The following is a 27523-nucleotide window of genomic DNA, read 5'->3' as shown; positions in this document are numbered from 1 at the left end:
TAATGCACAGACTGTGGCTCCAAATGACATCAAAAGCAAACATGTATTTGGGATATTTTTATGTCATTTTTGTTCAATGTGATAACGTGTTGTCCATCTTCATATGCAGTTTAATCATGTCATATTATATTGAAGTTTGAATGTGCTGTGTTACAAGCAGAGGTTATTGAATTTGGGGAACTAATATTTACAAGTGTGTGCCATTTGGTGCAGATCCAGATAGAAGCAAGGATCTAGTGAATTTAAATGACCTGTCAGCTGACACGTCTCTCTCATTATTGGTTTGCCTCATCATCAATACTGGGACAAGACGACGTCAGCAGTGTGCTGGCCACTTTGCTAAATCTCTCTCTTCTCCTCCTCCCTTTGATAAATACAACAGAAGACACACGGCATCAAATCAGGAGACGGCCACACGAAGTAACACTGTAACGATACAACTGTTTATGATGCACAACATTTTAGAAAACATGTGCTATACACTGTACACGTCAGTTAACATTTTAGACAAATATGTACAAACACAATGTGTAGATCTGCAGTGAAATGTTACATGTGGATATATGTCACTGGTTAAAAAAAGAAAATGGAGCAGTTACACGTCTCCTTTTCTTTTTCTTTCTTCCCTTAAGGTCTCTAACTAACAACGCTCATGTGTGTGTACAGTAAGTGCAAGTGAGCTTGTGTGGCTGGTGTGATGCCTACAGTAAGTAACTGTGTGTTCAGTGGACATGCAGTTACTAACAAGCCCTCTCTAAGTGCCATCTCCTGGAAGAGCACAGAGTCTTTTCCTTTTTCCTTTCCCCCCCCTAACACACCAACGTTATCCCAGGTCCTTCAGAGAGACAGATGGCTGGAGCCAGAAGAAACTGGATCCTCCTCCTCCACCTCCTCCTCCTTCTCCTCCTCCCTCTCCTCCTCCTCCTCCGTGCCCCGGCGCAGTCAAGATGGCCGAGCTAAAGTTTCAGAGCTCTCCTCCGGGCTGCCCAGACGGCTGGCGTTCTGTATGGAGCCTGGCTGGCGAGGCCACTTTTAGCGTCCCGGGGCAGACAGGCTGCAACACACACCGGGCAGGTCTGAACCGCACGTCCAAGCTCTCAGTATCCTGTGATGTGGAGGATGAGACGAGTTTCCGCCCAGAACAAAAGAGCAGCTTTATCCGTGCTCAGTAGCCGACTTGGTGAACACCAACAGCTCTGCCAGCTCTTCAGAAGATTTCTTCTCCCCGGGTTTAAAGTGCCTGAAAGGGTTGTGCCCTATACTTAAGATTTGCCTGTAGGTACCGATCCTAGACATCTTAAAACACTTGCAGTATACTGTGTAATTAAAGGTTAAATGGATATTAGAGCAGTTTCACTAGCCACAAATGAGTTTGTACCTAATAGTAGTGGCTCATGGTTCAGACGACTGTAGAAACACATAGGCCAACGGGGGGGGGGGGGGGGGGGGGAAGCACTTCTGCAAGTCATTGGAATAAAAGGCTTAATGGGGCTGTAAAACCCTGATGTTCCCTTTTTAGTTCCCAGAATGAGAACATATTAAAATGTATAATCCCTTAAACAGTCCTTTAAATCCTCAGGTGTCCCTTGGTTGGAGTTGGATCCAGGAGAATAACACTGTCCTCTCCTGTGGATTAAATCCACTGCGGGTTCTGGCGAGCATCCTATTCTGGTTCAGTTCTTCTAGTAAGTTACTATACAATGTTTTCAAGCTTCCACGTCCCTCAGTCTTTCAGTTTGTGTACGTAGTTGACAGGAAAGGTCCCGGCCCTGGCTGGTTCCCCCTCTATGTGACCGACCTGTTAGAATAGGGAAAAAAACACATTTATTAATTGAAAATTAACAATATAAAGTTCATAATTCCCTTCACCAGCTCAGGCAAAATCCTTTGATTCGCAGCTAAAACTCACGTACTGAAAAAGCTGTAGTTGCACTTACCCACCAGTGGGGGTCATTGGTGGCCGTCACCACAATGACCTCATCTTTGAAGAAGGCGAGCTGCTCGGCGCTGACTGCTCGACAGTCCACTAGAGCCGTGACACGCTTGTGATGAGGTCGGCTGCCTGAGACCTGCAGGAGACACGGCACATTCATATCGACTGAGAAATCTCAGCGGCCTTTTGTCTGATTCTCTGGAGAGAGGAAAGTGAAGGCAGCGACACGGGGCCTGAATACGACAGCTAGAGGTTTCTGCGCGTGTGGCTGTTACCATAGCATTCCTGCGGCGTCGAGGGGCAGAGGTCACGGTTGGTGATGATGATGATGAGGATGATGAGGATGATGAAGGGGCTGGAGCCGGAGCAGGAGCCGGGGTGAGGCCCACCAAGCTGCAGTACAGGTCCTCCTGGCTGCCCACGCAGCTCGGAGACGACACGCCACATTTCCCCTGGCTGCCTCCTCCACTGCTGGTCCGGCGATACGACGTGGTCTTCTCCGAGCTGGAGAAGGATCAAGACATTACAACATTTAGACACAGTGTTAGCTTGGATTGGATGCTTCTAGTGTCCCTCTTCAACCCTGATAAAAGTGTGTTAAATGAAATGTGTACACCAGTTGTCGTATTACCTGACAGGCCCTATGTGGTTCTGAGAGGACGTCGACCCGACACTGCTCTGAGATCCAGAGCTGGCACCAGGTTGGCCCTCCGACGTCTGCCTCTGCCCCCGGAGCAGGCCTCCGGACCTAGAGGGCCTCCCACCTTGGACTGGGGTCTCTGTGTTGGGTAAAGCAGTGCTGTGTCTCGCCTGCATCTGGGGACTTGTGGATTGGTAAGCCGGGTTAGAGCAGCGTCTCAGGATGCCGTTTCCCTCCTGTGTTGTGACCGAGATCTGGGGGTCTGAGCGACCTGCGGAGGGAGAAGAGGTCAAAAAGTAGATTTGGATCTGTTAATAAAAGCAACATTAAATAGTTCATCGAGTCATCACAAATGAGTTGCCAAGATCTAAAATGAAACTATGAATCTCTTATTTGAACTAATAAAGAAACACACATTTGTTGAAAATGTAATTGAAACCAACTTCATCCATTCAGATGATGCAAACAAGCCAAGAACTACTGGCAGTGACATTTTATTACAGGCTCCAAAAGAGTCACTAAACTGTTGTGTAGCTTCATTTGGAAAATAGCTCTGACTTGGTGGCAGTGAGCTACAGTGATTAACAGCTATTTAACAAAATGGGAGCATTCCAGGCCTTTGGTACAAGCGAGCTTTACCTAAATGTTGCTTTACTGTAAGATTTACATTGTTGAGACCTGATCTCTTATGACTCAAAGTAACTCATCATTCTTGATAAATAAATATGAAATTTAAAGTCCTGACAGGAGTATTTACATCATTTTTTAAAGACAGTAGCTCACCTCTCTGGATGGACTTCACTGGCAGCGGTGGAGGCCCTGATGCTCCAGAGGGGGCACTGTTGGCAGGTGGATTTTTGTACAGGAAGTCGAGATTCTCGTAGGTCTGACAAGGCCGGCTGCCTGTACTCGTGTAGGCCAGACTCCAGCGGGAGAAGGAGGTTCCACCGCCTCCATTCGGAGATCGATTTTTGGGCAACGGGCTCACCTGGAGGAAAGAGGAAATTCACAGGGTTGAATTATGTGGTGTCTTTGGTTAACTCTAGGTGTGAGGGATTCTGAAACAGAGGATGTGCTATAAATGTCTAGAAACTTCATGATACAGGATGTTGTGAACTGGGACACCCCAACCTGCCAACACAGCTGCAACCCATTTTACTTTGGCAATAGACACTAACACAAGTTAAGATGTTTAATTTGATCTAAGCTAGGGCAAGCTGTATATTTTGTAAATGTTTCACATGACACATAAGCTAGGCTACTTTAATTGGCACAAGAGGATAATAACCCTTAGATCTTAGATCCCATAGGTTCCTTCACGTCACCAGATGCTGGTTGGTGCAGGAACGAAACTAAACCGTGGCTTAAAAACCAAGTTCTGAAGTAAACTGTCGTTTAAGAGAATCGTCACAGCCAAGATCTTTTTTTTTTTTTTTATCCTTTCCACTTGAGCAGAATGATGTGGAAAACCCCTGTAATGTTTTTCTCGATTCTCTGTAACGACATTTTGGCAGCAGGGGGGGGGGGGGGGGGGGGGGGGGTCCGGCCAGGTGTGTGTGTGTGTGTGTGTGTGTGTGTGTGTGTGTGTGTGTGTGTGTGTGTGTGTTGTTTACCCTCTCATCCAGGTCATCCTCACTGTCATACAGCTCCTGAGACTGAGTCTCCCACATGAACTCCACATGGATCTGAGAGTTGAACTTCCCACTCTGGGCCAGCTCCAACTAAAACACACACAATCACAAACACTCTGAATACCGATGCACGAATCAAGGAAATCAGAAAAGATGCAGCATACTGGGTATTTGCCTCAATCCACAGAATTTATATTTCTTATCTGGTTTAATTTCATTTTCTTGGCTGTAGAAACATAAAGGAGCAAAAATATTTTAACGTCTCTGTAGAGAGTTTCTGAGATTATTATAAAGAATGAAGAAGAGTATAAATGACATAAAAACTAGTTTGGGGAAATCAGTTGACGGAAAAATCTTTACAGAAGAGCTAGGAGCTGAGAGGGTTAAATGAAATAACTGAAATAAAACTCTCCTGGCTCCAGATCAAAAGGAAACATTTTTTTAAAGCAACTTGAACTCAATACGGCCGATGAGCAAAAAGGAGGCACTTTCCTGGCGTAACCTTTTATTGTTAAACAGTAGGCCTGCGAGACAAGGATGTGCACAATCAAACAGGATATTACACAAAGCAGGTCTGAGTCAGCAGGGCAGATGGCCGGTAAGAAAATAAAACCAGTTTATGAATGATGCACACTGGGACCAGTTGAGGATAAGGTTCCTCGTCCTGGGAGCGAGACCCGAGTCCTGAGCTCGGCTGCACGGGGAGTTATTTCAAGCTCGTGTCTCGAGCTGTGGAGATTGTCTTGGTTTGGTTTCTGGAGTTGACTTTGTGGTTTTGGTTTCTTAACGTTGCAGCTCTGATTTCTCTGTTGTGTGTTCTTTGAAAATATGAATTGGAAATGGAATTAAAAGAGCAGTGAGTTCTCACCAGGTCGACGCATTGTAGGTGCTGCAGCCTCCGAGCGATATCGAGGGCCGTCTCTCCTGCTGAATTCACTACAGGAAAAAGAAATTGTTATAGCATTTGATAGATTGATTGATTCTTACAACGAAATTAGTAGCAAATCCTGGTGCACTCACAAATAACACACAATGTTTATCTTCCTCTCTTTTTGCAATAAAAAACAATGCAGATTTGTTTATATTTGATTTGGGGTATGTACAGTGCCTTGCATAAGTATTCACCCCCTTTGGACTTTTCTACATTTTGTCATGGTATAACCACAGATTAAAATTTATTTCATCGTGAGTTTATGTAATGGACCAACACAAAATAGTGCATCATTTGGAAGTGGGGGGAAATATTACATGGATTTCACAATTATTTACAAATAAAAATCTGAAAAGTGTTGAGTGCATATGTATTCACCCCCTTTACTGTGAAACCCCTAACAAAGATCTGGTGCGACCAATTGCATTCACAAGTCACATTTGCAAGTCACATAATTAGTAAATAGGGTCCACCTGTCTGCAATTTAATCTCAGTATAAATACACCTGTTCTGTGACGGACTCAGAGTTTGTTGGAGATCATTACTGAACAAACAGCATCATGAAGACCAAGGAGCTCACCAAACAGGTCAGGGATAAAGTTGTGGAGAAATATGAAGCAGGGTTAGGTTATAAAAAAATATCCAGAGCTTTGAACATCTCTCTGAGCACCATAAAATCCATCATAAGAAAATGGAAAGAATATGGCACAACCGCAAACCTACCAAGAGGAGGCCGTCCACCCAAACTGAAGAGTCGGACAAGGAGAAAATGAATCAGAGAAGCAACCAGGAGGCCCATGGTTACTCTGGAGGAGTTGCAGAGATCCACAGCTGAGGTGGGAGAATCTGTCCACAGGACAACTATTAGTCGTCTACTACACAAATCTGGCCTTTATGGAAGAGTGGCAAGAAGAAAGCCATTGTTGAAAGGGATCCATAAAAAATCCTGTTTGGAGTTTGCCAGAAGCCATGTGGGAGACACAGCAAACATGTGGAAGAAGGTGCTCTGGTCAGATGAGACCAAAATTGAACTTTTTGGCCTCAATGCAAAACGCTATGTGTGGCGAAAACCCAACACTGCCCATCACCCTGAGCACACCATCCCAACAGTGAAACATGGTGGTGGTAGCATCATGCTGTGGGGATGCTTCTCTTCAGCAGGTACAGGGAAACTGGTCAGAATAGAGGGAAAGATGGATGGAGCCAAATACAGGGAAATCCTTGAAGAAAATCTGATGCAGTCTGCAAAATACTTTGGACTGGGGCGGAGGTTCATCTTCCAGCAGGACAATGACCCTAAACATACAGCCAGAGCTACAAAGGAATGGTTTGGATTAAAGAATGTTAATGTATTAAAATGGCCCAGTCAAAGCCCAGACCTCAATCCAATAGAGAATCTATGGCAAGACTTGAAGATTGCGGTTCACAGACGGTCTCCATCCAATCTGACTGAGCTTCATCTTTTTTGCCAAGAAGAATGGACAAACCTTTCCATCTCTAGATGTGCAAAGCTGGTAGAGACATACCCCAAAAGACTTGCAGCTGTAATTGCAGCGAAAGGGGGTTCTACCAAGTATTGACACAGGGGGGTGAATACTTATGCACCCAACAGATGTCAACTTTTTTGTTCTCATTATTGTTTGTGTCACAATAAAATTTATTTTGCACCTCCAAAGTACTATGCATGTTTTGTTGATCAAACGGGAAAAAGTTTATTTAAGTCTATTTGAATTCCAGTTAGTAACAGTACATAATGGGAAAAAGTCCAAGGGGGGTGAATACTTATGCAAGGCACTGTAGGTGTATGAGTTTGTATACAAGTATAAATATATATAGCCTTATTTTCATTATTTATATTGTATCTATAATAACATATCTTTTTGTACATTTTATACAATATAGAGCACAGCTTAACAACCTATTTAACGATATATGGGAAGCTGGTTAAGTAGAAGATAATAATTCCATTTTTTTTCACTTGTATAATTTCTCTTTCTATTTATTGTAAATATATAAATAAAAACAAAGACATAGGACAACACAATATAAACTGAATCATTGCACAGAGTATATAGTAGAATGGAAATGTTACAAAATAGATACGTATATTTATATGAATAAATTGTGTGAGTAAAAAAGAAAAGTTGCTGAGGTGAAATAGTTTGTGAGTGCACAGGCCTTTTTACATAAAACCCAAAGAGGTTTAAGTAGACTGAGTAATGTACCTGTGTGTAGAGCTGCCTTTGCTTTGAGCAGCAACTTGAGAGACTCGGGCTTGTGGTGCAGGACGCTGTAATGCAGAGCCGTGTTCCCTTCTGCTGTCCTCTTCTCCAGACAGGTGCTGTAAAGTGAACATCCAGTTCAGTACAGATGCTGCCGTGCATCCCGAGCTTTTTTTCTATGCAGCTCTAATAAAACACAATCCTCTTTGTTCTAAGGAGCCACAGATCATACTTTAATGTTCATCGTTGTCTGACCTGTTCTGACAAAGGAAATCCACCAGCGACAGAGAGCTCCTCTCCTCCAGACGCACGGCCAGATGAAGGGCCGTCTCTTTGATCCCCTTCCACAGGAAGAAGAAGACACACAAATAAGATCACGTTGTTTACCCTCGAGAGATTATACATCTGGTCAATATCAGTCAATTGCATCACGTTATTGACGATCAGGTCTACTGACATCCTGGCAGAATAATAACTATTTATTATTATTTTCACCCATGTGCATTTGTTTGTTGATTTTGTTTATTCGACCAACATCACACAAAAACCACCGAACAGATTCCCAGAAAACTCGGTGGAAAGGATTGGGAATGGGTCAGTAAGGCCTTTTTTACATAAACACCATTTTTCCAAGGAACAATTCACTGATCTCTAATAAAATAATCAGGCACATTTTTTGTGGACGGATTTTTATGAGTCTGTACAATTTGGTGCAGCTTGATTGAGTTTTAAAGGACTTTTGGGCCTTGGCGGGGGGGGGGGGCAGTCCACTGAGAGCCGTTCTGGTTTGTGTGTTAAAAAATTTAAGGATGATTTGTCTATGTGAAGTGAAAAAGGAAGTGCATAAGAAAGACAGAGGAGTGCATGTGTAATTCAATGAGCCTGTCTCACTTGGGACATGAGCCTTGACCTGAGAGCTGAAACAATAAATGAGGACCGACCAAAATATACAAACATGAACGCACACACACACACACACACACAGATGACGGTGGTGTTACACACTTATGCCGAACAGGAAGTCTGTGACAAGAGGCTAGGATGTGATTAAAGAAGAAAGCGAGGGGTTGGAGAGACGCAGCTGAAGATGAGAGGAAAAGGGAGGAAAAGACGGAATTAGAGGCCAAAAGAAACGGGGCGGCCTCGGACTACCCACCCACATGAACCATGCACACAAGACGACAATTAACACATGCTTCACATACTGTAACTATCCACACCCCACCTACACGCTGTATGTCATTGTTTAACACCGTGGGGATTGCTATTTTTAGTCACACTCCTTCAGTGTCAGTGGCAAGTTTTGTAAAGCATCTCATAAATGTGTGTGTGTGTGTGTGTGTGTTGCTTTAAGAGAGCAGGGCGGGCGGCCTCGTCAGGAAGTTGCTGTCATTCACACTAAATCCAGGACATATGTGAGAATCTTAAAGAGTTTGAATTCAGGTTCATGACGTGCACACTCCCTCCCTGACAGGACACATTTCATGAAGAAATACCGTGCGCTCAATAATGTGTGAGTCCATGTGCGACTGTGAATGATCCTAACCTGTCCGTCGGGGGGCGTGTGCGGTTTGGCCAGGTCCGCTCCCTCGGCGTAGAGCTGAAGCAGAGTGGTGAGGTCACGACCCTTCACGGCGTCGTGCAGCCGGCCGGGCTCGGCTTCCTCCCGACGCAGGACGTAGCGCCGCTCGGCGTATTTGGACACGATGTACTCCTTTCTGGCGTTCCTGTTTGATTAATACACGGATTGATGGAAAATAAAGTACAGCACGTGCCTTGTGAAGAATCTGATGTTCGGGTTTAAATGAAATCAGGGACTCACATGTCACTTATTGGCAGCGGTTTGACGGAGTCGTTTGGAAGGCCCGCCTCCATGATGTCGTTGAATCTGGTGTTGCCAATGCTGACGGCCAACTGGAGAGAAACACAACGCAGCCACGAAGACGTGACAGATAGGAATCTCAATTATGTGTGTAATTAGGAAATCATGACAGCAGATAATCCATCGGGGTTCTGTCTGGGTTTTTGTGTGGTTGTGTGTGTGTGTTTCCATGTGTGCAGTAAGTACCAGGAGCTCAGAGGTGCTCAGCAGGTCCAGAGTGAGAGACTGGATCCTGGAGTAGTGGACACCCAGCTCTCTGTGGATCCCGGAGCACTCGATACAGGTCAGGATGCCCAGATTCGTGGACAGCCATGTTGGATCTAAGATACACCGAGCGAAAAGAGCAGACCGTGAGGAACGCACAACTCTCCGGAAAACACAGCTTGAATTGTTGGTTACAGCCACTTTCAGACATGAACCTAGGAAAATGTCTGGAAAATTGGGTCACACATGAGCAGGTCAGTGTCTGGGTTAGGGTTAACATCAGGACAATGCCCGGTACGTCCAGACGAGAGTTGGCGTCTGCATAGATCATAGCAGGAGGGAGAACATGACGTAAAAAGTCAAAAAACTTAAATGTTTGCATTTAGAGCACATCGATTCCTGCACGGGTCCTTATCGGCAAAATCTCTTCAATCTTTCCGAATTGACATCTTTGTTTGTGTCTTCTACATGTATGACAACTCTTTTTCCTCCTGTGATATTTGTATTCTACTCGGGTTTATTTATTCTCAGCTGGTTGGAAACATCTTCATCATGTGGTGAATTTTCCTGCTGTATTGTCACTCAGATATTTTACCGAAACGTTCCAGAGAATGTCCGGAGCAAATGATTCGGACATTTGCGTTCTCGCTTACACCCCCCTCTGGAAAACGTCAGGAGTGTCCAGACTTCAGTGCATGTCTGAAAGCAGCTTATGAACACAGATTTCCATATTCCACTTCTGTAAATAATCTTCACCAGCAGAGAGGGGACTGACCTGGAGCTCCGCAGTCGGCACAGCCCTCATTGCCAGGCATGTGCCGCAGCTCGGCGATGATGGCTCGGGACAGGTCCTGCAGCCCGCTGTCCTGGAGGTGGAGCTGGTCTCCTCCGAGCGCCGTGTTCAGGGCCTCCTCCTTACTGTTCTGCAGCACTGACACCCAGCTTCAGTACAGACACACACAGAAAGACAGTCTTCACACAGAGTTCGCCGCATCAAGGGAATCTCTTCTCTCTCATCTCCTGAAGATTGAGAGCACTACAGTGTTGCATGTGTTTGTTTTTTTTTGTCATCACCACTCTCTCTTTCTCGGCTTTCATGTGATTCAAACGGAGCCTCGATTCTTTCATATCTGAAGCTTTGGTACTTCTTCCTCCAAACCTCTTCTATTCCGTCCCTCACATCAAAAAGCCTGCCAGGAGGCCCACACACACAAGGGCAGGGCAGGGGACAGAAAGCCTCCACACGCAACCACATCACAACACAAAATAACACACTGAGTTCACTCGCTCGGTCCCGCCCCGCAGCAGCTGGGCTGGGGTCTGCTGGAGGGCAGCTTTTCTTCAGTTTCTCTCCCTTTTTTGTCCTCAATCTGCTCTGCTTGCTCCTTCACCTCCGTCAGGATCAGAACACTTTTACACCACCTCACTACACAACCTTTGTCTTTCTATTTAACTCCTACCTTTGTACAGCTCTCTTTCAAGTGGAGTTATCTTTCCATTACGGGCCTAAGCTCACATAAAAGGTGTTTGATATGTGAAAACTTACACAGTGAACTAGAAGGGCACTCTGACACCGCTGATTAACTCAGCACAGGAGTTTGCCTTTGTGTTCTTTTCGACGTCTCGACAACCGAATCCCTCTGACCTCACTGTCTTACCAAATTAGAGCTTTCAGCCAGGTGTCATGTTTCCATCACTGCCGATTGGAGCCAGCGCCGAGAAAAACCCACGTCTACTCTAGAGTCCTTTGACCCGGGAGTGAATGCTGATCGTGTCCATTCCCATTGCTGACAAAAGCCAGATGTTAGCAGGTGTGAGTAGGTTATTGAAACAATGGACAAGGGGCTTCAGAGGCCTTATGTCAGCCAAGGTTAATGCCCTTTCTCGCCCATGACAAAGCAGCGACATTAATTATCTAGACCGTGGCAGCCCGCCTTCATTTAATTTGCCCTGGCACGATACCCAAACTTTCTTTTCACAACACGCGGCAGACAGAGCATGAGAGCAACGTGTGTGTATGTGCAACCACCACAGAGGGAATGAGTTCTATGGAAAACGCTGCAGACAAAGTGCAACAAAATTCCCGGATCTGCCCACCGAAATGTTTCTTTCCTGCCGTATATATATATCGCATCATTCGACCAAGTTTCGTTGTAATCCGATCTGTAGTTTTTGCGTAATCCTGTTAAGTAACAGACTAACAGAAAACATAAAGCTAACATGCAGCTTCGATGCTTACATTAAACATTCCTGCTCGTCTTCTGCCTGGAAATGGTACGTCCGATTATCTGCAGAGAAGGAGAAATGAGAGTTAGATATTGTCAGCTGCTCTTGAAAACATATTGAATATAAGTTGAAGTGGGGGTCACTTGTTCCACAAGTGACCCCCATCATCTGTTCCACATCGCAACTGTGTCCCTCTGGTTTCTACCCCGAGTAAAAATGAGCTCTGTTCTCAATTTATATATCGTGGGGGAGCGAATAGAAATATGTTCACACAGCTGCACAGCAGACGGCTGCAGTGATAATACGTCGAGGGTAAAGTTGTAAAGGTCAAAGTTTAGGAGTGAACCTACGAGTGACCAGGTCAAAGGTCCTCCTGTCCTCTGGGTTGGGCCGCACCTGACAGGTCAGGAGGTTCAGCTTGGCGGGAGGGCGATTGATCTGACGGCATTAAAAACACACACACACATACACACACAGACACACACTTATGTCAGTGTGCATTAAAATGTTGGACAGATTTCAACTGACACGTTGTTGTGTGTCCTCACCGTGCTGTGGGAAATCGTCAGGCAGCCGAATTTGACGCCGCACTTTCTCTTCTGCCAGACCTTCCTGATCCTGCAGGTTCGAATGTCAACACAAAAGGCCCAGTTACACTTTGTGCACATGAAGCTATTCATTTTAATGTGCGGATGGGTTCAGTGCAGGTCACCAACTCGAGCCCTGGGTGTGAATAGTGATGATGGAACACACTGTGCCCGCTCAGCTTACTCCTGTTCACGGTGTTTGAATCTTCATTATCTGGATTGAATCAGGTAAAACGGCTGAGAACCTTCCGTTGTGTGTCCGTGGCCTGAGGAAAGTTCACTCCCGTCTCACATTCGCCCTACTGAACCACATCCCCTGTCCTTATCACAGCGATCTAGCAGTGTGTGTGTGCGTGTGTGTGTTCGTGTGTGTGTGTGCATGACTCAAAAGTTGGATCTGCTCACTGAGCGAGTCTGCCAAGAAGTTCCACATGAGGGGCCCCTGCCTGAATCTTCATCTCAGGATAATGAAGACCAGCTGGGGTCGACAAAGTTTGAGTTCCCCCTCTCTTTCTCTCTCCGACTTCTTACCGCAGTGGAGAGTTTTAATAAGCTGTGTTTTTCACTTTAAAAATAAAATGTACTGTAATTTGAAACACTAAAAACGTGGCCTGGGTCTTTCTACGTGGAGTTTGCATGCTCTCCCCGGGTCTGCAGGAGTTTTCTCCGGCTTCCTCCCACAGTCCAAAGACATGCAGATTGGGGTTAGGTTAACTGGAGACTCTAAATCGGCCCATGGGTGTGAATGTGAGTGGTTGTTTGTCTCGAAATGCCCTGTGATACCCTGGTCTACCCCATCTCTCACCCAATGTCAACTGGGATTGGCTCCAGCTCCCCCTGCGACCCTCAAAGGATAAGCGATACAGATAATAGATGGATGAACAGCTGAATGACTTTACAGGTTCTGCACAAGTTTGTCAATGAGCCAGGGCAAAATCAATCTTTTTAATATATTATTATATATATATATAAAAAACATCTAAACATGCACAGTATTTTTGAATTTCTACGACAGCATGCTTGTAACCTAATCAGATAAAGACAGTAGCAAATGCTTTTACACACCCGTCACTCTTCTTGAGAAGAAAACCCGATTTCTCCGTCCCATACGTTTTGTTGCCCTGTGGCTGGTGGATGCTGTATCCGTTGCCAGAGTTCTTCCTGTTCAGATACTCCTGCGACACAAACAGGGATTTAAAAATGGAATAAAAACTGGAGGCATAGACACATTAAAGCTGCTCTCAGACATTGGGCACTGAAATCCGGAAATTTTTCTGAAATCTCTGGGGTTTTGAGAAATCACAGCAAGTGAGTTGATGACGATTCCAACATGCCATGGACACAAAACCCCAAAACTAACTAATAACTTAAAGTAATATCATAAAGATTACAAATAGCTAAGGATGAGGGAGAAGCCGTCAACCTGGAAAGACGATAAGATTCAAGAGCTTTTTGGTGATAATAACTGATGCTGGTGTTGATGCTGCTATAAACAAAAACACGTGATTTCCACTGTGGATCTCCTGGAGATTCTCCTGTTGTTGTGAACGTGTCTGACCCGGAAAAACTCCTGCTGCTTTGTTTATATGTGAGAGGCCAAGTCTGAAAAAAAGTCTTGACCCACTTTTCCCAGAGTTCATATCTGAAAACAGCTTTAGAGTGCAGATGTAGTAAAAGTCGGGTTATGGTACTTTGATTATATGAAATGTGAATGATATATTGTGAGGAAGTTTACCTCTTTCCCCTCCACTTGGAGAAGTAATCTGAGAGAATCCCTCAACTGAGTGAGTTGTTTTACTTCCTCGTCCTGGTCCAGACGCACCTACAATTCACACACATATACACACACACACAAACACACAGTCAGTTTATTTTAGTGATGTTAAATGAAATGTAACTATTTGGAAGAACAGCTGATGTTTGTTTTCCCTCGGCTCATTTACAATGTTTTGTCCGTGTGATTTGTTCCGATGGTTGGGTGCGGAATGACAACACATGAGAGCTTTGTGTGCGATAGTATGAATAATGCAGAACAGAGCTGTGTACTGGGGTGTGTGCACTCCCAAGAAGTTGTGTTTTCATTTCTATAAGCAGAGTGAACAGCCTTGTATCCAGCACAACTTAATTTAAATAAAATATTCAAGGATTATCCTGGGAACCGAAACGCATGATTCAATCTGAAAGAGCCTTCTCGAGGTCTGGCATGTCTGAGCGGGTCCTCGATCTGCCCCTGAAGAACCAGAAAAACCTCTAACGTTCCAGCACCACAGTTAACAGCCTGTTTCCAGTGCTCCGAAAGGAAGGGGGGGAAAAAAAAAAAAAAGAGGGAAGAAGGCAAACGTTGTGCAGCCTGGAAACCAGTCGGAGTGGTTGGAGAAAAAAAGGTGTGCAGCAGGGAAAGAATGAAAATGAAGGGATGCTTTCGGTTTCATCTGTGGAAACGTGGAGGGAAGGAGGGGGGGGGGGGGGGGGGGATTTCTGGGAATCTATGCCAATAACAATCTCCTGCCTGTGGGTTCAGCCGGGGGGGGGAAGTTTCAGAGGAGAGTTTTCGGCCGTTGTGAGAGAATGAAATAGTGCTGCAGGAGGCACTAAAAGCACCAAGTGATTTACAGCCAGAGCTTTACTGCGAGCGTCTCCTCGGACACGGTCTTGCCTGACGTTGTCATTGAGCAATGGATGACAAATGTGTGTGTGTGTGGTTTTGGGGAATGATAACATCAAAACGGGTTTTTTAACCCCTACAAACACTGACTGATGCGATGCAGGTTCAGACAAACCGGCTGCAGTTTCTGTGATTACCGTGTGCACGGAGGCGGCCAGCTTCTCGATGAAGGGAGCGAGATTCTCGGCAGCTTTCAGGCCGTCCTGAAAGAAACTGAGATCAGAAAGAAAAGAAGAGCAAACGCTGAGTCATGATGGTCCTGAGGTCCAAACATCCCAGTTCATACCAACCAAAACATCTCATGCTGAAGCTGTATAAGCAAGTCCGTTCCCACATGAAACCCTTGGTATGATTTAAATGGGTAAATGGCTAACACCAGTAATAATAGCTTGCAGAAGGAAGAGAAAGACCAAAGAACCTCCGCTGCTATTCAAAAGCCCTGCCTGCACCCAGGGGCAGAAATCCAATCCAACTTCTTTTAAGAAGAAAAGCATAATCTTGTTCTTATTTCACACCTAGAAACAAAATGGACAAGACCCAAAAAAAAGGGTGGGGCAGTGCCGGGACCGACCTGAGCTGCGCCTGGAAATATTTGACGAGGCTCTGGAGCAGATCAGGACCCTGACGCACCTTCAGCTCCTGGATCTTCAGAAGATACTAGAAGCACAAACACAGAAAGTTCAAAAACAGCTCCAGAAATAGCAGCTGTCCACGGAAAAGCTCCAAGAAAACATGAAAAATATTCAAATGTAAACATCATTCAAGGCTCATCCTAGATTTTCACCCTCCATGTCGGCATAGGCTGGGTATTCCCCCCCCCTACACTGTGTGCATCAACAAAATGACTAAAAAAACACTCATTAAACTTGGAGGGAATATTAGTTGAGCTTGGGAGAGCATCTCAAGATGATTCACTTTTGGAGTTAATCTGTGAAAGACCCAGGTCAACAAAATATGATCTGAAAAGCTAATTTTCATCAAGATCAATGAATTATTCGCTTGTAAAATTGGAAAAATTTGGAAAAATGCCTCCCAATGAAAAACAAATATACAAACAACCAGACATGGAGGGAAAAACACGCAATGACATCATCAGAAATGGCAGTATTATAGAAAAGTTAGCATTATGTGATGGGGTCTGTACAGCGTGGGCAGGCCGAGCATCGTCCCTATGATGTTTTTCACATATTCTACTTTGAGTAGGTTTTTATAAAGTTTGCTCCACGTTGTCTCTGAGGTCACACACTGTATTTCAACACTACAGCCAATCACTGAACCTTGTAGACAGAAACTGGAAAAAGACTCTTCATTTAAAACACAGGCGTACTTTAGTTTATGCTTTATTAGAGATATTATTAGACTATTCTTGGTTTTAAAGGGCATTCACATTAAACTAGAGGGTTTTTAAGACTCTTTGTCTGCGTGGAGGGGAAAGAAGAGCAGACAGAGAGACGCAGGGCGGTGGAGAGGCTGCAACAAGTGGAAATTCCATTGTCCCTGCCTCTCCTCTTTGTCTCAACAGCTGGTCTCAGTCAGGAGTTGGACCTTTTCTTTCTCCTCAGGGTTTTTTCTCCTGCTACATGTGCACTAGGAGCCGGGACCACACCTCCTGCCTGTAGCAGCACCACCAGTTTCTTTCACAATAATTCCCCCCAATTTAGCTTTCAGGTGTGGGCCATAAAGCTGTTTAATCTCTCTTTGAACTGCAGCCTCTAGTGTTTACGACGCGGCTCTACTGCAACTCCACCAACTGAAGCTGTTGTTTGACTTGCTGAAGCGTATTTTTCTTACTGGAGAGACACGGGCGAGGGATCAACCGCGGCCATCCAGTTGACCATGCACGGAATATGGAATCCACGAGGCAGACCACCCGTATGTGCTAAATCAAGCCCAGCCCCAGGTATGTGAAAGGTGTCTGGTGTTTTGACTGGCACGCATCCCCCCACCTCACACATTTGCAGCTGAAAGGACCTCCTCTCTCTCTCCATGTCCTCCCCGCCGTCTGATCCCTCCGTCCTGATCAGCCCCAGCTGCCTGGTCTTCTCCTTGCGCTCCTTCTCCAACTTCCCTCTGGTAGTGTGAGGGGAAAGGAAGAAAGAACGTTATCCCCGTGTCATTTATAACCGCAGTGGGTGTCCCAGTTTTTAACTGACAGTCTAATCAATTCTCTCTCTGTAATGATTAACTATTGGAACATTTCATGCTGCTTCTTTTTCCGTCACAAACTGAGCGGCCTTCACTTTCCCCATGAGCCAAAAATTCAGAGTTTGGGGTTTGGAGCAGATTGACAGCTATTGAATCTCGTTGTCTTTTCTAGTGGACACCTCATTTTAACCCTGAGATATTTGTTTTTGAGAAAATATCTGGAGCAACTGTCTAGGACACCTACTTTTCACCTGTGTTCCAGAACATTTCTGGAGCAGCTGACAAGTTGTGTTCTCAAATACATCCCCTCTGGTAGATTTCAGTGCATTTCTAAAAGCAGCTCTAGTGAGAGAGATATCGTGAAATTGGATGAAAGCGGAGATGTGGAATCTCTCAACGACATAATAAAACACTTTAAACCACCATGTTAACGTAATGGAGAATGACGTGTTTATCACATTTACCTCTGCTGCTGCATTCACCTCTATAACCCACCACTAGAAAAATAACTAGAAATGTAAACGTGTGACATGATTCTCCTCAGGCTATAACGTCTAAGTCAGGGCTTCAGTTTCTCTTCTCTCTGGAAAGCGAAGAGGCTTGAAGATGAAGAATGAGACTGTGATCAAACACTGGATGCAGCAAAGTAGAAAGAGTATAGGTAATTACATTTTGATGTCGTAGTCCTTCCAGCTCTTCTCCATCTGCTTCTTGAGCTCCTGCAGAAGAGAAGAAGAAGAGTGCTGTCACCGTTTGTGTTTATGTCACTGTATATGTTCCTTTAGCCATAGAATGAAGTTTAAATGATCAATTAAATACTCTGAAAGATCTTATATGTAGGTTTTGCACCCCCCCCCTGTAAATTCTGCCCCGGCACACACAGCATCGGTGCAATATTTGAAGGTGTGGGTTTACTGGTGATAATCCAAGGGGGTAGACCTAGACAGTTGATCCACAGACACACGATTACTCACACAAAGCGAACTGCTTTGCAATCTGACCTAACAGGATTTCAGGAGCGCGCCGGCGTTCCTTCACAGTCACAGTGACTCTATTCTTCAGCTGTGGAATCAGCTGTTTGACAACACAGGGCAGTGACGGCAGCTTACAGAAGCATTCGCCTGTTATTACTCACGCGTCTGTCGGCTGCACTGGCAAATCGAGAAGAAAAAAAAGGTCGAGCGCTGCCTGGGACAGACTGGTTCAGGGTGGGGAGTGTGGATCTGTCTTACTCATTAATCTGCATAAACAGCCTTATCTCATCCACCGTAACATATTAGCAGACTCAGACACAGCACAGACAGACGGTATTGTCTGCTCCAAGAGGAAATCCATATTATCCAATATTTGATTAATTTTGCAGCGTAAAGCCAACACGTATAAACACAGATCTCCGTCTTCCTCAGCTGCAAATCACTTCAGCTTGACCACATGTCCTCACAGGGGTCTGTTGGCTGGCTCCTACCACATCAACAAGGGCCTGGTTAAAAAAATGTATCCGTGACTTGTTGCATCTGAATTGTTGTTTATTTAAGTACAGAGATTTAAAAAGAGATTTCTATTCCCCAAAGGGTTTGAAAATAACTTGATATGATAAAACTTTGTCTAATTAACGCGCCTATTCTCATGCACAGCAATAACTCGGTCTCTCGTGCACTAGTGACGCTTGATGGCACTAAATAAACAGTTGTCTCACACTAACAGTCAAAATATCAACTCGTCCCATTGAGTTCTCTTTAGAAACAAGCACAACAACAGGCTGTGTAAATTCAAAAATTAAAAGCTGAACTGTATAATGTTTAAGATTTGGACAGTATTCTGAAAATAATTCAGTAAACTTTAGATTGTTAAGTTTCCATTGAATCAGGAATCATCTCTCTGTGTTAGAACAAGGAAATAAAAGGAAATCATCATGGAGTGTGTGCATCAGCTCAGCCAGCACAAGTTTAATCTATTATTAACTTCTCGGACTCACTATTCTGCTGTCGCGGAGCTCGGACTTCAGAACGTTCTCCAGAGGAAAAGCCATGATGTTGTTGAGGTTTTGAACCTGAAAAACACAAGAGAACAGGAAATGAGTAAAGAAAGTCCAAAATACAAAACAGACGGATCACATATCCTTCAATATGAGCAATCACACTTACGTTATCTCCCTACGGACTAACTTCTGGGAATTAATGAAACATGGTGTTTTGGTCATTTTGAACTGGTGACTCATCAAAAGCTAACAAACTAGAATGGCCCTCAGTAGAGCGCATATCTCCAACATGGTAAAGCTGAGTTTAATTTGATTCAAGATTAAACTTTTAACTTTCTTCCATCATGTTTCTAGTAAGAATGAGTCACAAAACAAACAGCGAAAGCTCAACAAATTCCATGTTACAGCACAACTCAGTTTAAACTACACAATTCTCCCATGAATATGCAGCAGGGCTACATTTATACGTCAGCTCCTGTCCACCACTCTTCAAGTCCGGGGGTAAACGTTCCTCCTGCTCTTTCATGGCTCCTGGTGGACTACAACCATTCTCCTGACAAAACAGTGTCCTAACTCTTCCCCGAGATGAAACGCCTCCATGGGATGACCTCCACATATTGACACAAGAGGCCTGCAGATTGTTTTGGTTGGCATCCAGGAGGCTGAGGTAACTAATAGGTAATACATGGCATCCTGAAAGAGGGAAATACCAACTCCCAGAGTCAACACATGCATCAGCGTGTGTGATGGATGGATCGATGCACGCGCGCCCGTGTGCACGCAGACAGGGGGACGTGCAGTGATTCCTCACTAGAGGCATCAAGGGACGCGCTGAGTGGATTTTGTAGTATATCATCCTCTTGTGAGTTTTTTGGACCCACTTACTTTTAACATCTGTAAGGCCCAGTTTCCCCTGTGAGGCTTTGATTGACACATGGGAGGGACTGTGTCAGACAGGGTGTGTGTGTGTGTGTGTGTGTGTGTGTGCGCCCTCACACATGGAGGTCTGGGATGAATTATCCTCGTCATAGAAACTATCAGTGGGAGGGTCCCGGACTGCCCCGTATTTTAAAAGTCTTGACAATAAGAAGCCTGCAGCTGGTGAAAACTCCCTTTGTCCCATGCATTCAGTTACACACATATAAACACACACACACACACGTCTGGCACAATGAACACAAACATACTGTGCATCTAATGTCTCAGATCTGGGATTCTGCCATTTAACATTAAAGTAATTTACAAATTAGGCTGATTTACTTTATTTTATCTCATCATTTTGGGGATTTGGACCCATGTGAGAGCAGCTTCTCTTTCCTCTTTTCATTTTCCACCTCTTTCCTCTTTTGCTTGAACCCTCTGGTAGAGACAGCTTGTTTGAAGGCACATCCCCCTTTTCCCCCCATTCTTCCACACTCTCTCTCCCCTTCCTCCTTCCTCACCAGGTTTTTGAAGAGGGCGGTGACCTCTCTGGTGAACACAGCCAGGTTGAGGAAGCCTGTGGAGACCTCGTTGTTGTCCTGGGTCAGGTGGCTGTTCCCCAGGTTCTCCAGCACCTCGGTGTACTGCTCTTTGTTTTCCACGTGGGCTGAAAAACAACACGCATGCACACACATAGTGAGTTAAAGCTAAAGTGACATGTGCAGAAAGTCTGAAGAAGGGAGAGTTTCTTGAACAAGACAAACATGTGGGACAAATTAGTCCTGGTTTCCACCCATCCTGGAACAGGAGACAGACGCACATATAGAGAGAGAGAGAGAGACATGCTTTTCTTCGGATTATAGGTCAGTGTCTAATGTTATAGGTCACTTTTCCAAGTGTCATGACCTCAGTCTGTGGAAAGAGGCTGAAGGAAGAGCTCTGGCCGGCACCGCTCCAGTTTACATTGTGCTCGATGAGCTTTTACCCTAAAGCTATTTGGACGTGAGGCTTAGACGACGACCTCAAATAAACACAGGGCACAATTGAAGCCACTGAGGTCGTCATATTCAATCAACAAAGATGGCCACCTGACGAACAGTTATAAACGAATGTGTGTTCGCCGCAGTCGGACAGAAATACCTTATGTGGCGCAAGGAAAAGGAAATCCTTCACTGGCGGTTTCACACTAACAATTTAACAAAGAAGTCAAGGAACAAATGGAATCAGTGCCCGTAGCAGACTAAACACACAAAAGCAGCAAAAAGGCAGAAGAGTTCATGCTCCAGTTTTCCAGAAAAATATCAAATAGACTGACTTTAGAGGGACTAACACAGTTTTACTAAGTAGCTGTAAAGCCAAAATGGAACATTTCAACTGACGGCGGAATTATTTATTTAAGCAAAGAATGAGACACTGCAGGATGGAGGAGGCTGAATCAAGGGGAGCAGGGAAACTGAGCCGTTGAGGCTGCGTGGTTCTTTAATGAGACTTCCTTGAAAAGGTTTACATGATCTAATGTTAAGTAAACACATCAGCTTCCTCATCCTGTCCGTTGGTGCTGCAGCTCCTCTTTTCAGCCTCTGTCTGAAACGCTTGGTTTTAATTGGTCCGGATAAAGCCCAGTCTGCTCTGATTGGCCAGCTGCCCCCACTCTATTGTGGTTGGACCACCACTTTCAGCTTGTGAAAGAAATGTCGGCATCGGTTCTTATGACGAGATGTTTCAGGATCTTCAGGGTTTTTTCTTTGCGGGAGAGGAGCTTCCTCTACCACCGACTTTGTTTGATTTCCAGACTTTTTGCATTTACGAAAAAATACACAACACGGAAAGAAAATCTGTAAAGCGTCACGTGTCTAACAAACAACACATGTGCATCTATCAAACCATAAACAGCTTAGTCACAGAGGAGCTCAGAGGATGAGTTTACCGCTGACCTTTACCAGACACCAGCCGAGCAACTCAACCCTTTGACTCCTCTGCCAGAACACACAGGGACTCACAGGCCTCGGCATCTTGGCACAGAGGAATGGTGCTCAGCGGTTTATGGGAAAAGAGAACTGAAGAGGAGAACATCAGGCCATGTGTCAGCGTGTGTGTGTGTGTGTGTGTGTGTGTGTGTGTGTTTACAAGCGCGACACAGCGAGGGGCCGTGAGCGCAGCATGGGGGGATGTGTCTTTATATGTATGCTGAGTCAGACCGTCAATCAGCGATTACCATCAGGACTGATTAAGAAGTTCAACAACCGCAGCGGACACACATGATTCTACTTAGAAGCAAAGGAAGAAATGGGCGAAAAGCAGAATGATCATGGAGCAGGTCTCTGGGCTGCTGACGGGATCTGGTTGCCTAATCCTGGGCAGCTGCGGCTCTGACTCACTTTTACTGAAAACCAAGAGTTGAAGCCTCGAAATGGGAAGCAGACTTGAAAGTGAGCTCAGGAAAAACAACTTCAGGATGTGTCGGGCAGTTTCTCGCTTTCTCCCGCGCATTTTTTGAGGTGAACACTCACATCCTCTGCACGTCCAGTCCTGGGAGATGGTTAGATTGCACCAGCAACACACACTCACACACAGTCACTGGGAGCTGAGCAGCCTGTTGTTGCGGAAACCGCACATGCCATTTACCTTAACACAGATACACACCGCAAAGGCCTACACTCTGCATAGATGTAAACACAATCACTCATCATCCTACGAACCCATTCCCATAACAAGGGGCCTCCCTCATAAACAACACTGCCCGCACGAGCCCGGTGATGTCATCTGGGCCAGGCTCGTACAGTGGAGTATCAGGAGGCTTCACTTTGCACTGAACTCCTCATCCTGTCCTCAGAGAAACTGACCTTAATCAGGAAATACTCATTGCTGAGCTAAGGAGACAAACTTTGACAAGAAAAAGAATCGCGCACTGAATGCACATCTTCGTCGGTGTCTTCATCACGTGCTAGAAACGTCTCTGGCCGGCACCGCTCAGACATGCTCAGGACATTTTACTGGGGGGGCTGACAGGAAACGTTCCGAATAATGCCTGCAGCACCGGACTTGAATATTTGCTTCGTCACACCAAGACCCTCAGGGAAAATTTCAGGGAAAGGGAGCTTTGCAAGTCAACGGATTTATCACCTTGACATCTTAAACCACGTCCACTGATGAAGATTGATGTGTCTGTAAAAGAGCAGCAGGTTTTTTTCGTGCCCTGTCGTCATTTGACACTTACAGAGTCCAGATGTGTGAATAGCTTTGATCATCTTCTTCATCTTCTGCAGAGTCGTGTGGTCCATCTCCAGAGACTGCAACAAAACAATGAGACAGAGACATGTGTGAAATTAAATATAAAAATAAATCAATAACAATTGACAATGTCTGCATCCTAGGTTATTGGAAAATAGATAAAATCCTGTTTACATCTATATTGTGATATTGACATGTAGCGAGTTAGAGCAAGATACATTGATGCAAAAATCCTGTAAATCCAATACCTCCATACTAAAGTACATAGTATTGATTTATTTCCCCAAACAGCCAATCAAAGTCAACACATTGATTTGCAGGGAATAACTTTGTCAGTTGCAGTTTCATCATCTTATCATCCATTTCTACTCCTGTCTTCTTTCCCCAATGTGTAGGTTAAAGGTTACAACCTTTCATGAAAGTAAGCTGTAGCACTGGGCTGTGCTCTCTTGCTGCTTTAGGTTTGACAGTCACTTTTTTCACCTGATAAAATGATGCTTGCTTTTCTCACGCTGAGTGAGTGAGACGAAGAGGTGAGTCACCACAAAACAATCATCTGTCCTGCACCGTCACGGAATGACGTCACCGCGCTAACTTCACCTGTCTGAACACTGACACATCAAAACCAGACCAGGGTTCCTCTGCAGGAAATGAAGTCTTTCCACGACACATGATATAGACCCGACGCACATCGTCAACTGGCTCTATTGTATTTAGACGATCAACCTTTTCCACCCCAACAAGGTTTGAACTACATCCTATTTATTCTCCCTACACAGGCCCGGTTGTTTGATGAAGTTAAGACACGCGGGAACTCCACCTTCATGCCACCAGAAATAGCTTTAATGAGCCAGTGATCTAGACTTAAAAGACACTCCGCCTTGTTGGGATGTTTACAGTCCTTCCTGGTCCGGTCCACTCCCTGGGTGTTAGTGCACTAATTAAAGAGGCGCTGTGGGTGTTGTGTAATGTGGCTTTTCAGACAGTGAACAGGAAAGTGATTTAGTGGAGGCTGGAGATGGGAGTCTCTGCTGCTGCTGCTGCTGCTGCTGCTGCAGTTTCCTCGGCTCAGTAAATTAGATAATCAGTGGAAACAAGCTGATGCAGGTCAATGGAAACAGGTCGTGTTTATCCAATTTTGTAAATACATCAGGGCAAATCAACAATTCATCCACCAGTCAGAATTATAGACTGTATATATATAAAGAGGGACAATATGTCTCCACTTCCTCCCACTATCCAGATCTGAACGCCATCACAAAGAACGCCTCCTTCGTGGGCCACGGGATCCAGCTCATGTCTTGCGCTTTACTGATTGGGGGATTGAACCGGCCGTGTACATGTGCAGCCGATACGCCCCACCCCCCCCCCGACCAATCACGAGCCCGTCTAAGCTGGCAATCAAACCATGAACACTTGAACAAACATCCGTGTGATATACCTAAAATGACAGATACCTTCTTTCATAGAAAACATTTGACGTGTATTTGGACTTTTGAAGTTTGATCCAAGTCACATCCACTAATAATAACATGGAGGAGGCGGGATTTAAGACCTATGCTGCCGCCAGCCACCAGGTGACGATTGAGATGCTTTGGCTTCACTTTTGGGGAGCTGGCATGTCGGCCATCTTTATATTTAGCCAAACTATCTAAGAACTACACACACATCCCTTCACTCAGTGGCTCCGCCCATTGAGTGAAGTGATACTGAGAACCAACTGTGTCTTTACACCACGTTATTGTGACTGAAAACAGGTCAGCATACACCTGCTGTCTGTGTGTGTCTGTGTGTGTCTGTGTATGTCTGTGTGTGTGTGTGTGCGTGCATCAGCAGGCAGCAGAGCGTGATATTTCATGACTAACTGATACCTGATCCTCATTTACCGCTTTAACAAGGCATGATGACAGACTCAGCTGCAGAACAAGCAACAATATTCGATTTCATCATATTCCCTTGAACTAGGAGAAGACGTTAGCTCTGTTCTGAAGAAAAACACTGATGTTTCCAGCTGTAGGAATTTAAACCGTTCCTCGGTCCCCCATCTTTCCTCGTTTATCTTCATCTATAATCAGGAGTAATAAGTAACAATCAGCTGAGTGTGTGTGCGGGTAAATGGGGTCTCTGTCTCCCTGGCCGCTGCCATAACCCACACACATGCCCACACATTACCCTGGCCATTAATCAAGCCTATCCCCGCTGAGCTGCCTAAACATTATAACCATAGATCTATCTATAAAGGGGCTATTGCATCTGTGTGTGTGCGTCCGTCTGTCTGTCTGTACATGTGTAAGATTCCAGAATGACCCTCCCCAAGGCAGCTATTCAAGCTATTTTTTCCAGTGTGTCAGCGCCATAAAAAAAGGGACATTAGTCCAAGATGAATACATCAGACAGCTGTCTGTGAGTAAACCCTGAAATCTGGTGTCTCCATCTTTGATCACTTGTCATAGATTCAAGCCAGGAAAGTTTTAATAAGAACCTTTCATCTTTCATAGGCTCCACATATTTGAAGGTACTGCAGTCAAAAACCCTTGCATAGGAAACTGTATCACTTTACCATATGACATAAAAATCTCAGTATAAAAATAAAATAAGCCACTGTTTGTTGATTCAAACTAATGTGACCTCTGTCTGAGAGCAGGAAAACTCCACCTCGGGTCAAGCTACATCAGCGAGCTGTGATGTTTTGTCACAAGACGACGTGCAAGGAAGATAAACCCTGTATGCACACTCAGATTATTTGTTTTATGGCAGAGTTCATGTGCAGCCTCCCTCCATTTCCTAATGGGCGAGCTTAGAGGGAGCAGATTTCAAACAAACACAAGCCAACGTGCGCACACACACGTATGGAGAGACCTCATCAAGCTTTGAGCCAAAGAACAATTTCAAACAAAACAGTCACAAGCTGGCCTTCACAGACAGGCCCTGCCAACATGGTCAAACATGTGTGTGTGTGTGTGTACTACTCACAAAAACAATATCTTACTCGTTCAAAAGATGTTGGCTGTGTTGAGTGTGTGTGTTCTGTGTTGTGTGTGTGATCTGTGTGGGTGCATGGGTGTCTCATCTTGACTCTTTGCAACATAACCTTTACTTCTGAACCAAGCCTGAATGCATGGAATGAATAAAAACGAAGCTCTAACCACAAACAGAACACCTATTATTTTACTGACAAGCAGCACAAAAGCCATGAAAGGGTTTTTATGTCCAAGATGTTATTTTAAATGTTCTAAACCTCCAGTTCTATAACCTACAGACATGTATTACTATGCAAAATGTCAAAATCTCTTCAAACTTAAAATAAATAATAATATGGCATTTATCGTGATAATTATCGATATCAACCACTATTCAATTTCTATCTAAATGTAATTTTTGTCCATATAGTCCTGGCCATTCCAGAATGTGCACTTCCTCCCACTGTAAATAGTCTAGCAGCAGTATGTGCATATTATTATTATAAGTTTTTTGCAGGAGCAGTGTATCAGTGCACCATTGCATGTGTACATATAGTTTGACAAAGCAGAAGGTTCCTCTGCAGTGTTCTAAGAGAAGCCTGGTGAGGCAGTGAGAAGCACAATAAATAGCGCAGCTCTACAGGTAAACAACAGAAAAGGCGCACGAGCCTTCACCCCCCCCCTCACCTCCTCCACGGTGGACACCGTGCTGCGACAGTCGCTCATCTTCGACTGGAAGCTGGAGGTCCCCGGTGAAGACAGATCCTCGTTCGTCAGAACCACAAAGTCGGAAATGCTGATCCGCTCCGGCATGTTGTCTGTGCGTGGACGGATCCAGAGAATCCCTTTGCGAGAAAAAGTGAGGCAAAGTTTTACGCGCGCCAGTAAATCCCCATTTGAAGAAGCAGGGACAGTTTAATCCTCCATGGCGCACGGAGCGGGCACTGGAGAGAGGCTGGGTCCGGTCCTCTCGGTGGGTGACGTCTGAAAAGTGTGTTCGAGGGGGAAAGTTTCCTAAAGAACAGACCTGAGTTGTGAGAGAGCTCAGCCAATCTGAGAGCGTGGAGGTGAATCAGCTCGCTATTGTGCGCCCAGGGAGGGAGGGAGCAAACTCCAGCATCACGTGGGAATGTTTGTGCTCTGTGTGTGTGTGCGTGTGTGTGTGTGTGTGTGCGTGCGTGTGTGTGCGTGCGTGTGTGTGTGTATTCTCATTTTTGTTTCCTCTTCGGGTTAATAGGGATTAAGTTTGCGGTTAGTTATGAATTGGTAATGATTTAGGTTAGGGACAAAGTTTTGTGTAGGCTGTCCTCAATGAATGGAAGTCAATGCAAAGTCCTGATAATGATGGCTGCACAAACCTGTGTATT

General features: G+C 44.9%; 1 protein-coding gene across 2 annotated transcripts; it reads right to left on the bottom strand.

The window, feature by feature from the left end:
- Positions 1-421: 421 nt before the first annotated feature.
- asap3 (ArfGAP with SH3 domain, ankyrin repeat and PH domain 3) lies at positions 422-27238 on the bottom strand. Of its 2 annotated transcripts, XM_053434558.1 has the most exons (26): positions 26844-27238; positions 23183-23255; positions 20487-20632; positions 19042-19116; positions 17736-17785; positions 16868-16991; positions 15493-15578; positions 15059-15134; positions 13992-14078; positions 13322-13431; positions 12218-12287; positions 12020-12107; positions 11683-11731; positions 10219-10385; positions 9426-9559; positions 9180-9271; positions 8904-9084; positions 7613-7698; positions 7361-7476; positions 5073-5140; positions 4187-4294; positions 3357-3561; positions 2565-2844; positions 2209-2437; positions 1938-2069; positions 422-1798 (listed from the first exon to the last, which is right to left on the bottom strand). In XM_053434558.1, the coding sequence occupies exons 1-26, from the start codon at positions 26967-26969 to the stop codon at positions 1724-1726; spliced, it is 3033 nt and encodes a 1010-aa protein (XP_053290533.1). In that variant the 5' UTR covers positions 26970-27238; the 3' UTR covers positions 422-1723. The 2 variants fall into 2 exon arrangements, with proteins under 2 accessions (XP_053290533.1, XP_053290534.1); XM_053434559.1 differs by lacking the exons at positions 20487-20632; positions 23183-23255; positions 26844-27238 and adding an exon at positions 19211-19354.
- Positions 27239-27523: the final 285 nt, after the last annotated feature.

The sequence above is a fragment of the Pleuronectes platessa genome, chromosome 11 (assembly GCF_947347685.1).
Source record: "Pleuronectes platessa chromosome 11, fPlePla1.1, whole genome shotgun sequence".
NCBI classification, from domain to species: Eukaryota; Metazoa; Chordata; class Actinopteri; order Pleuronectiformes; family Pleuronectidae; genus Pleuronectes; species Pleuronectes platessa.
The sequence above is the reverse complement of the archived record's forward strand: the minus strand, read 5'-3'. Positions and strand labels throughout refer to the sequence as shown.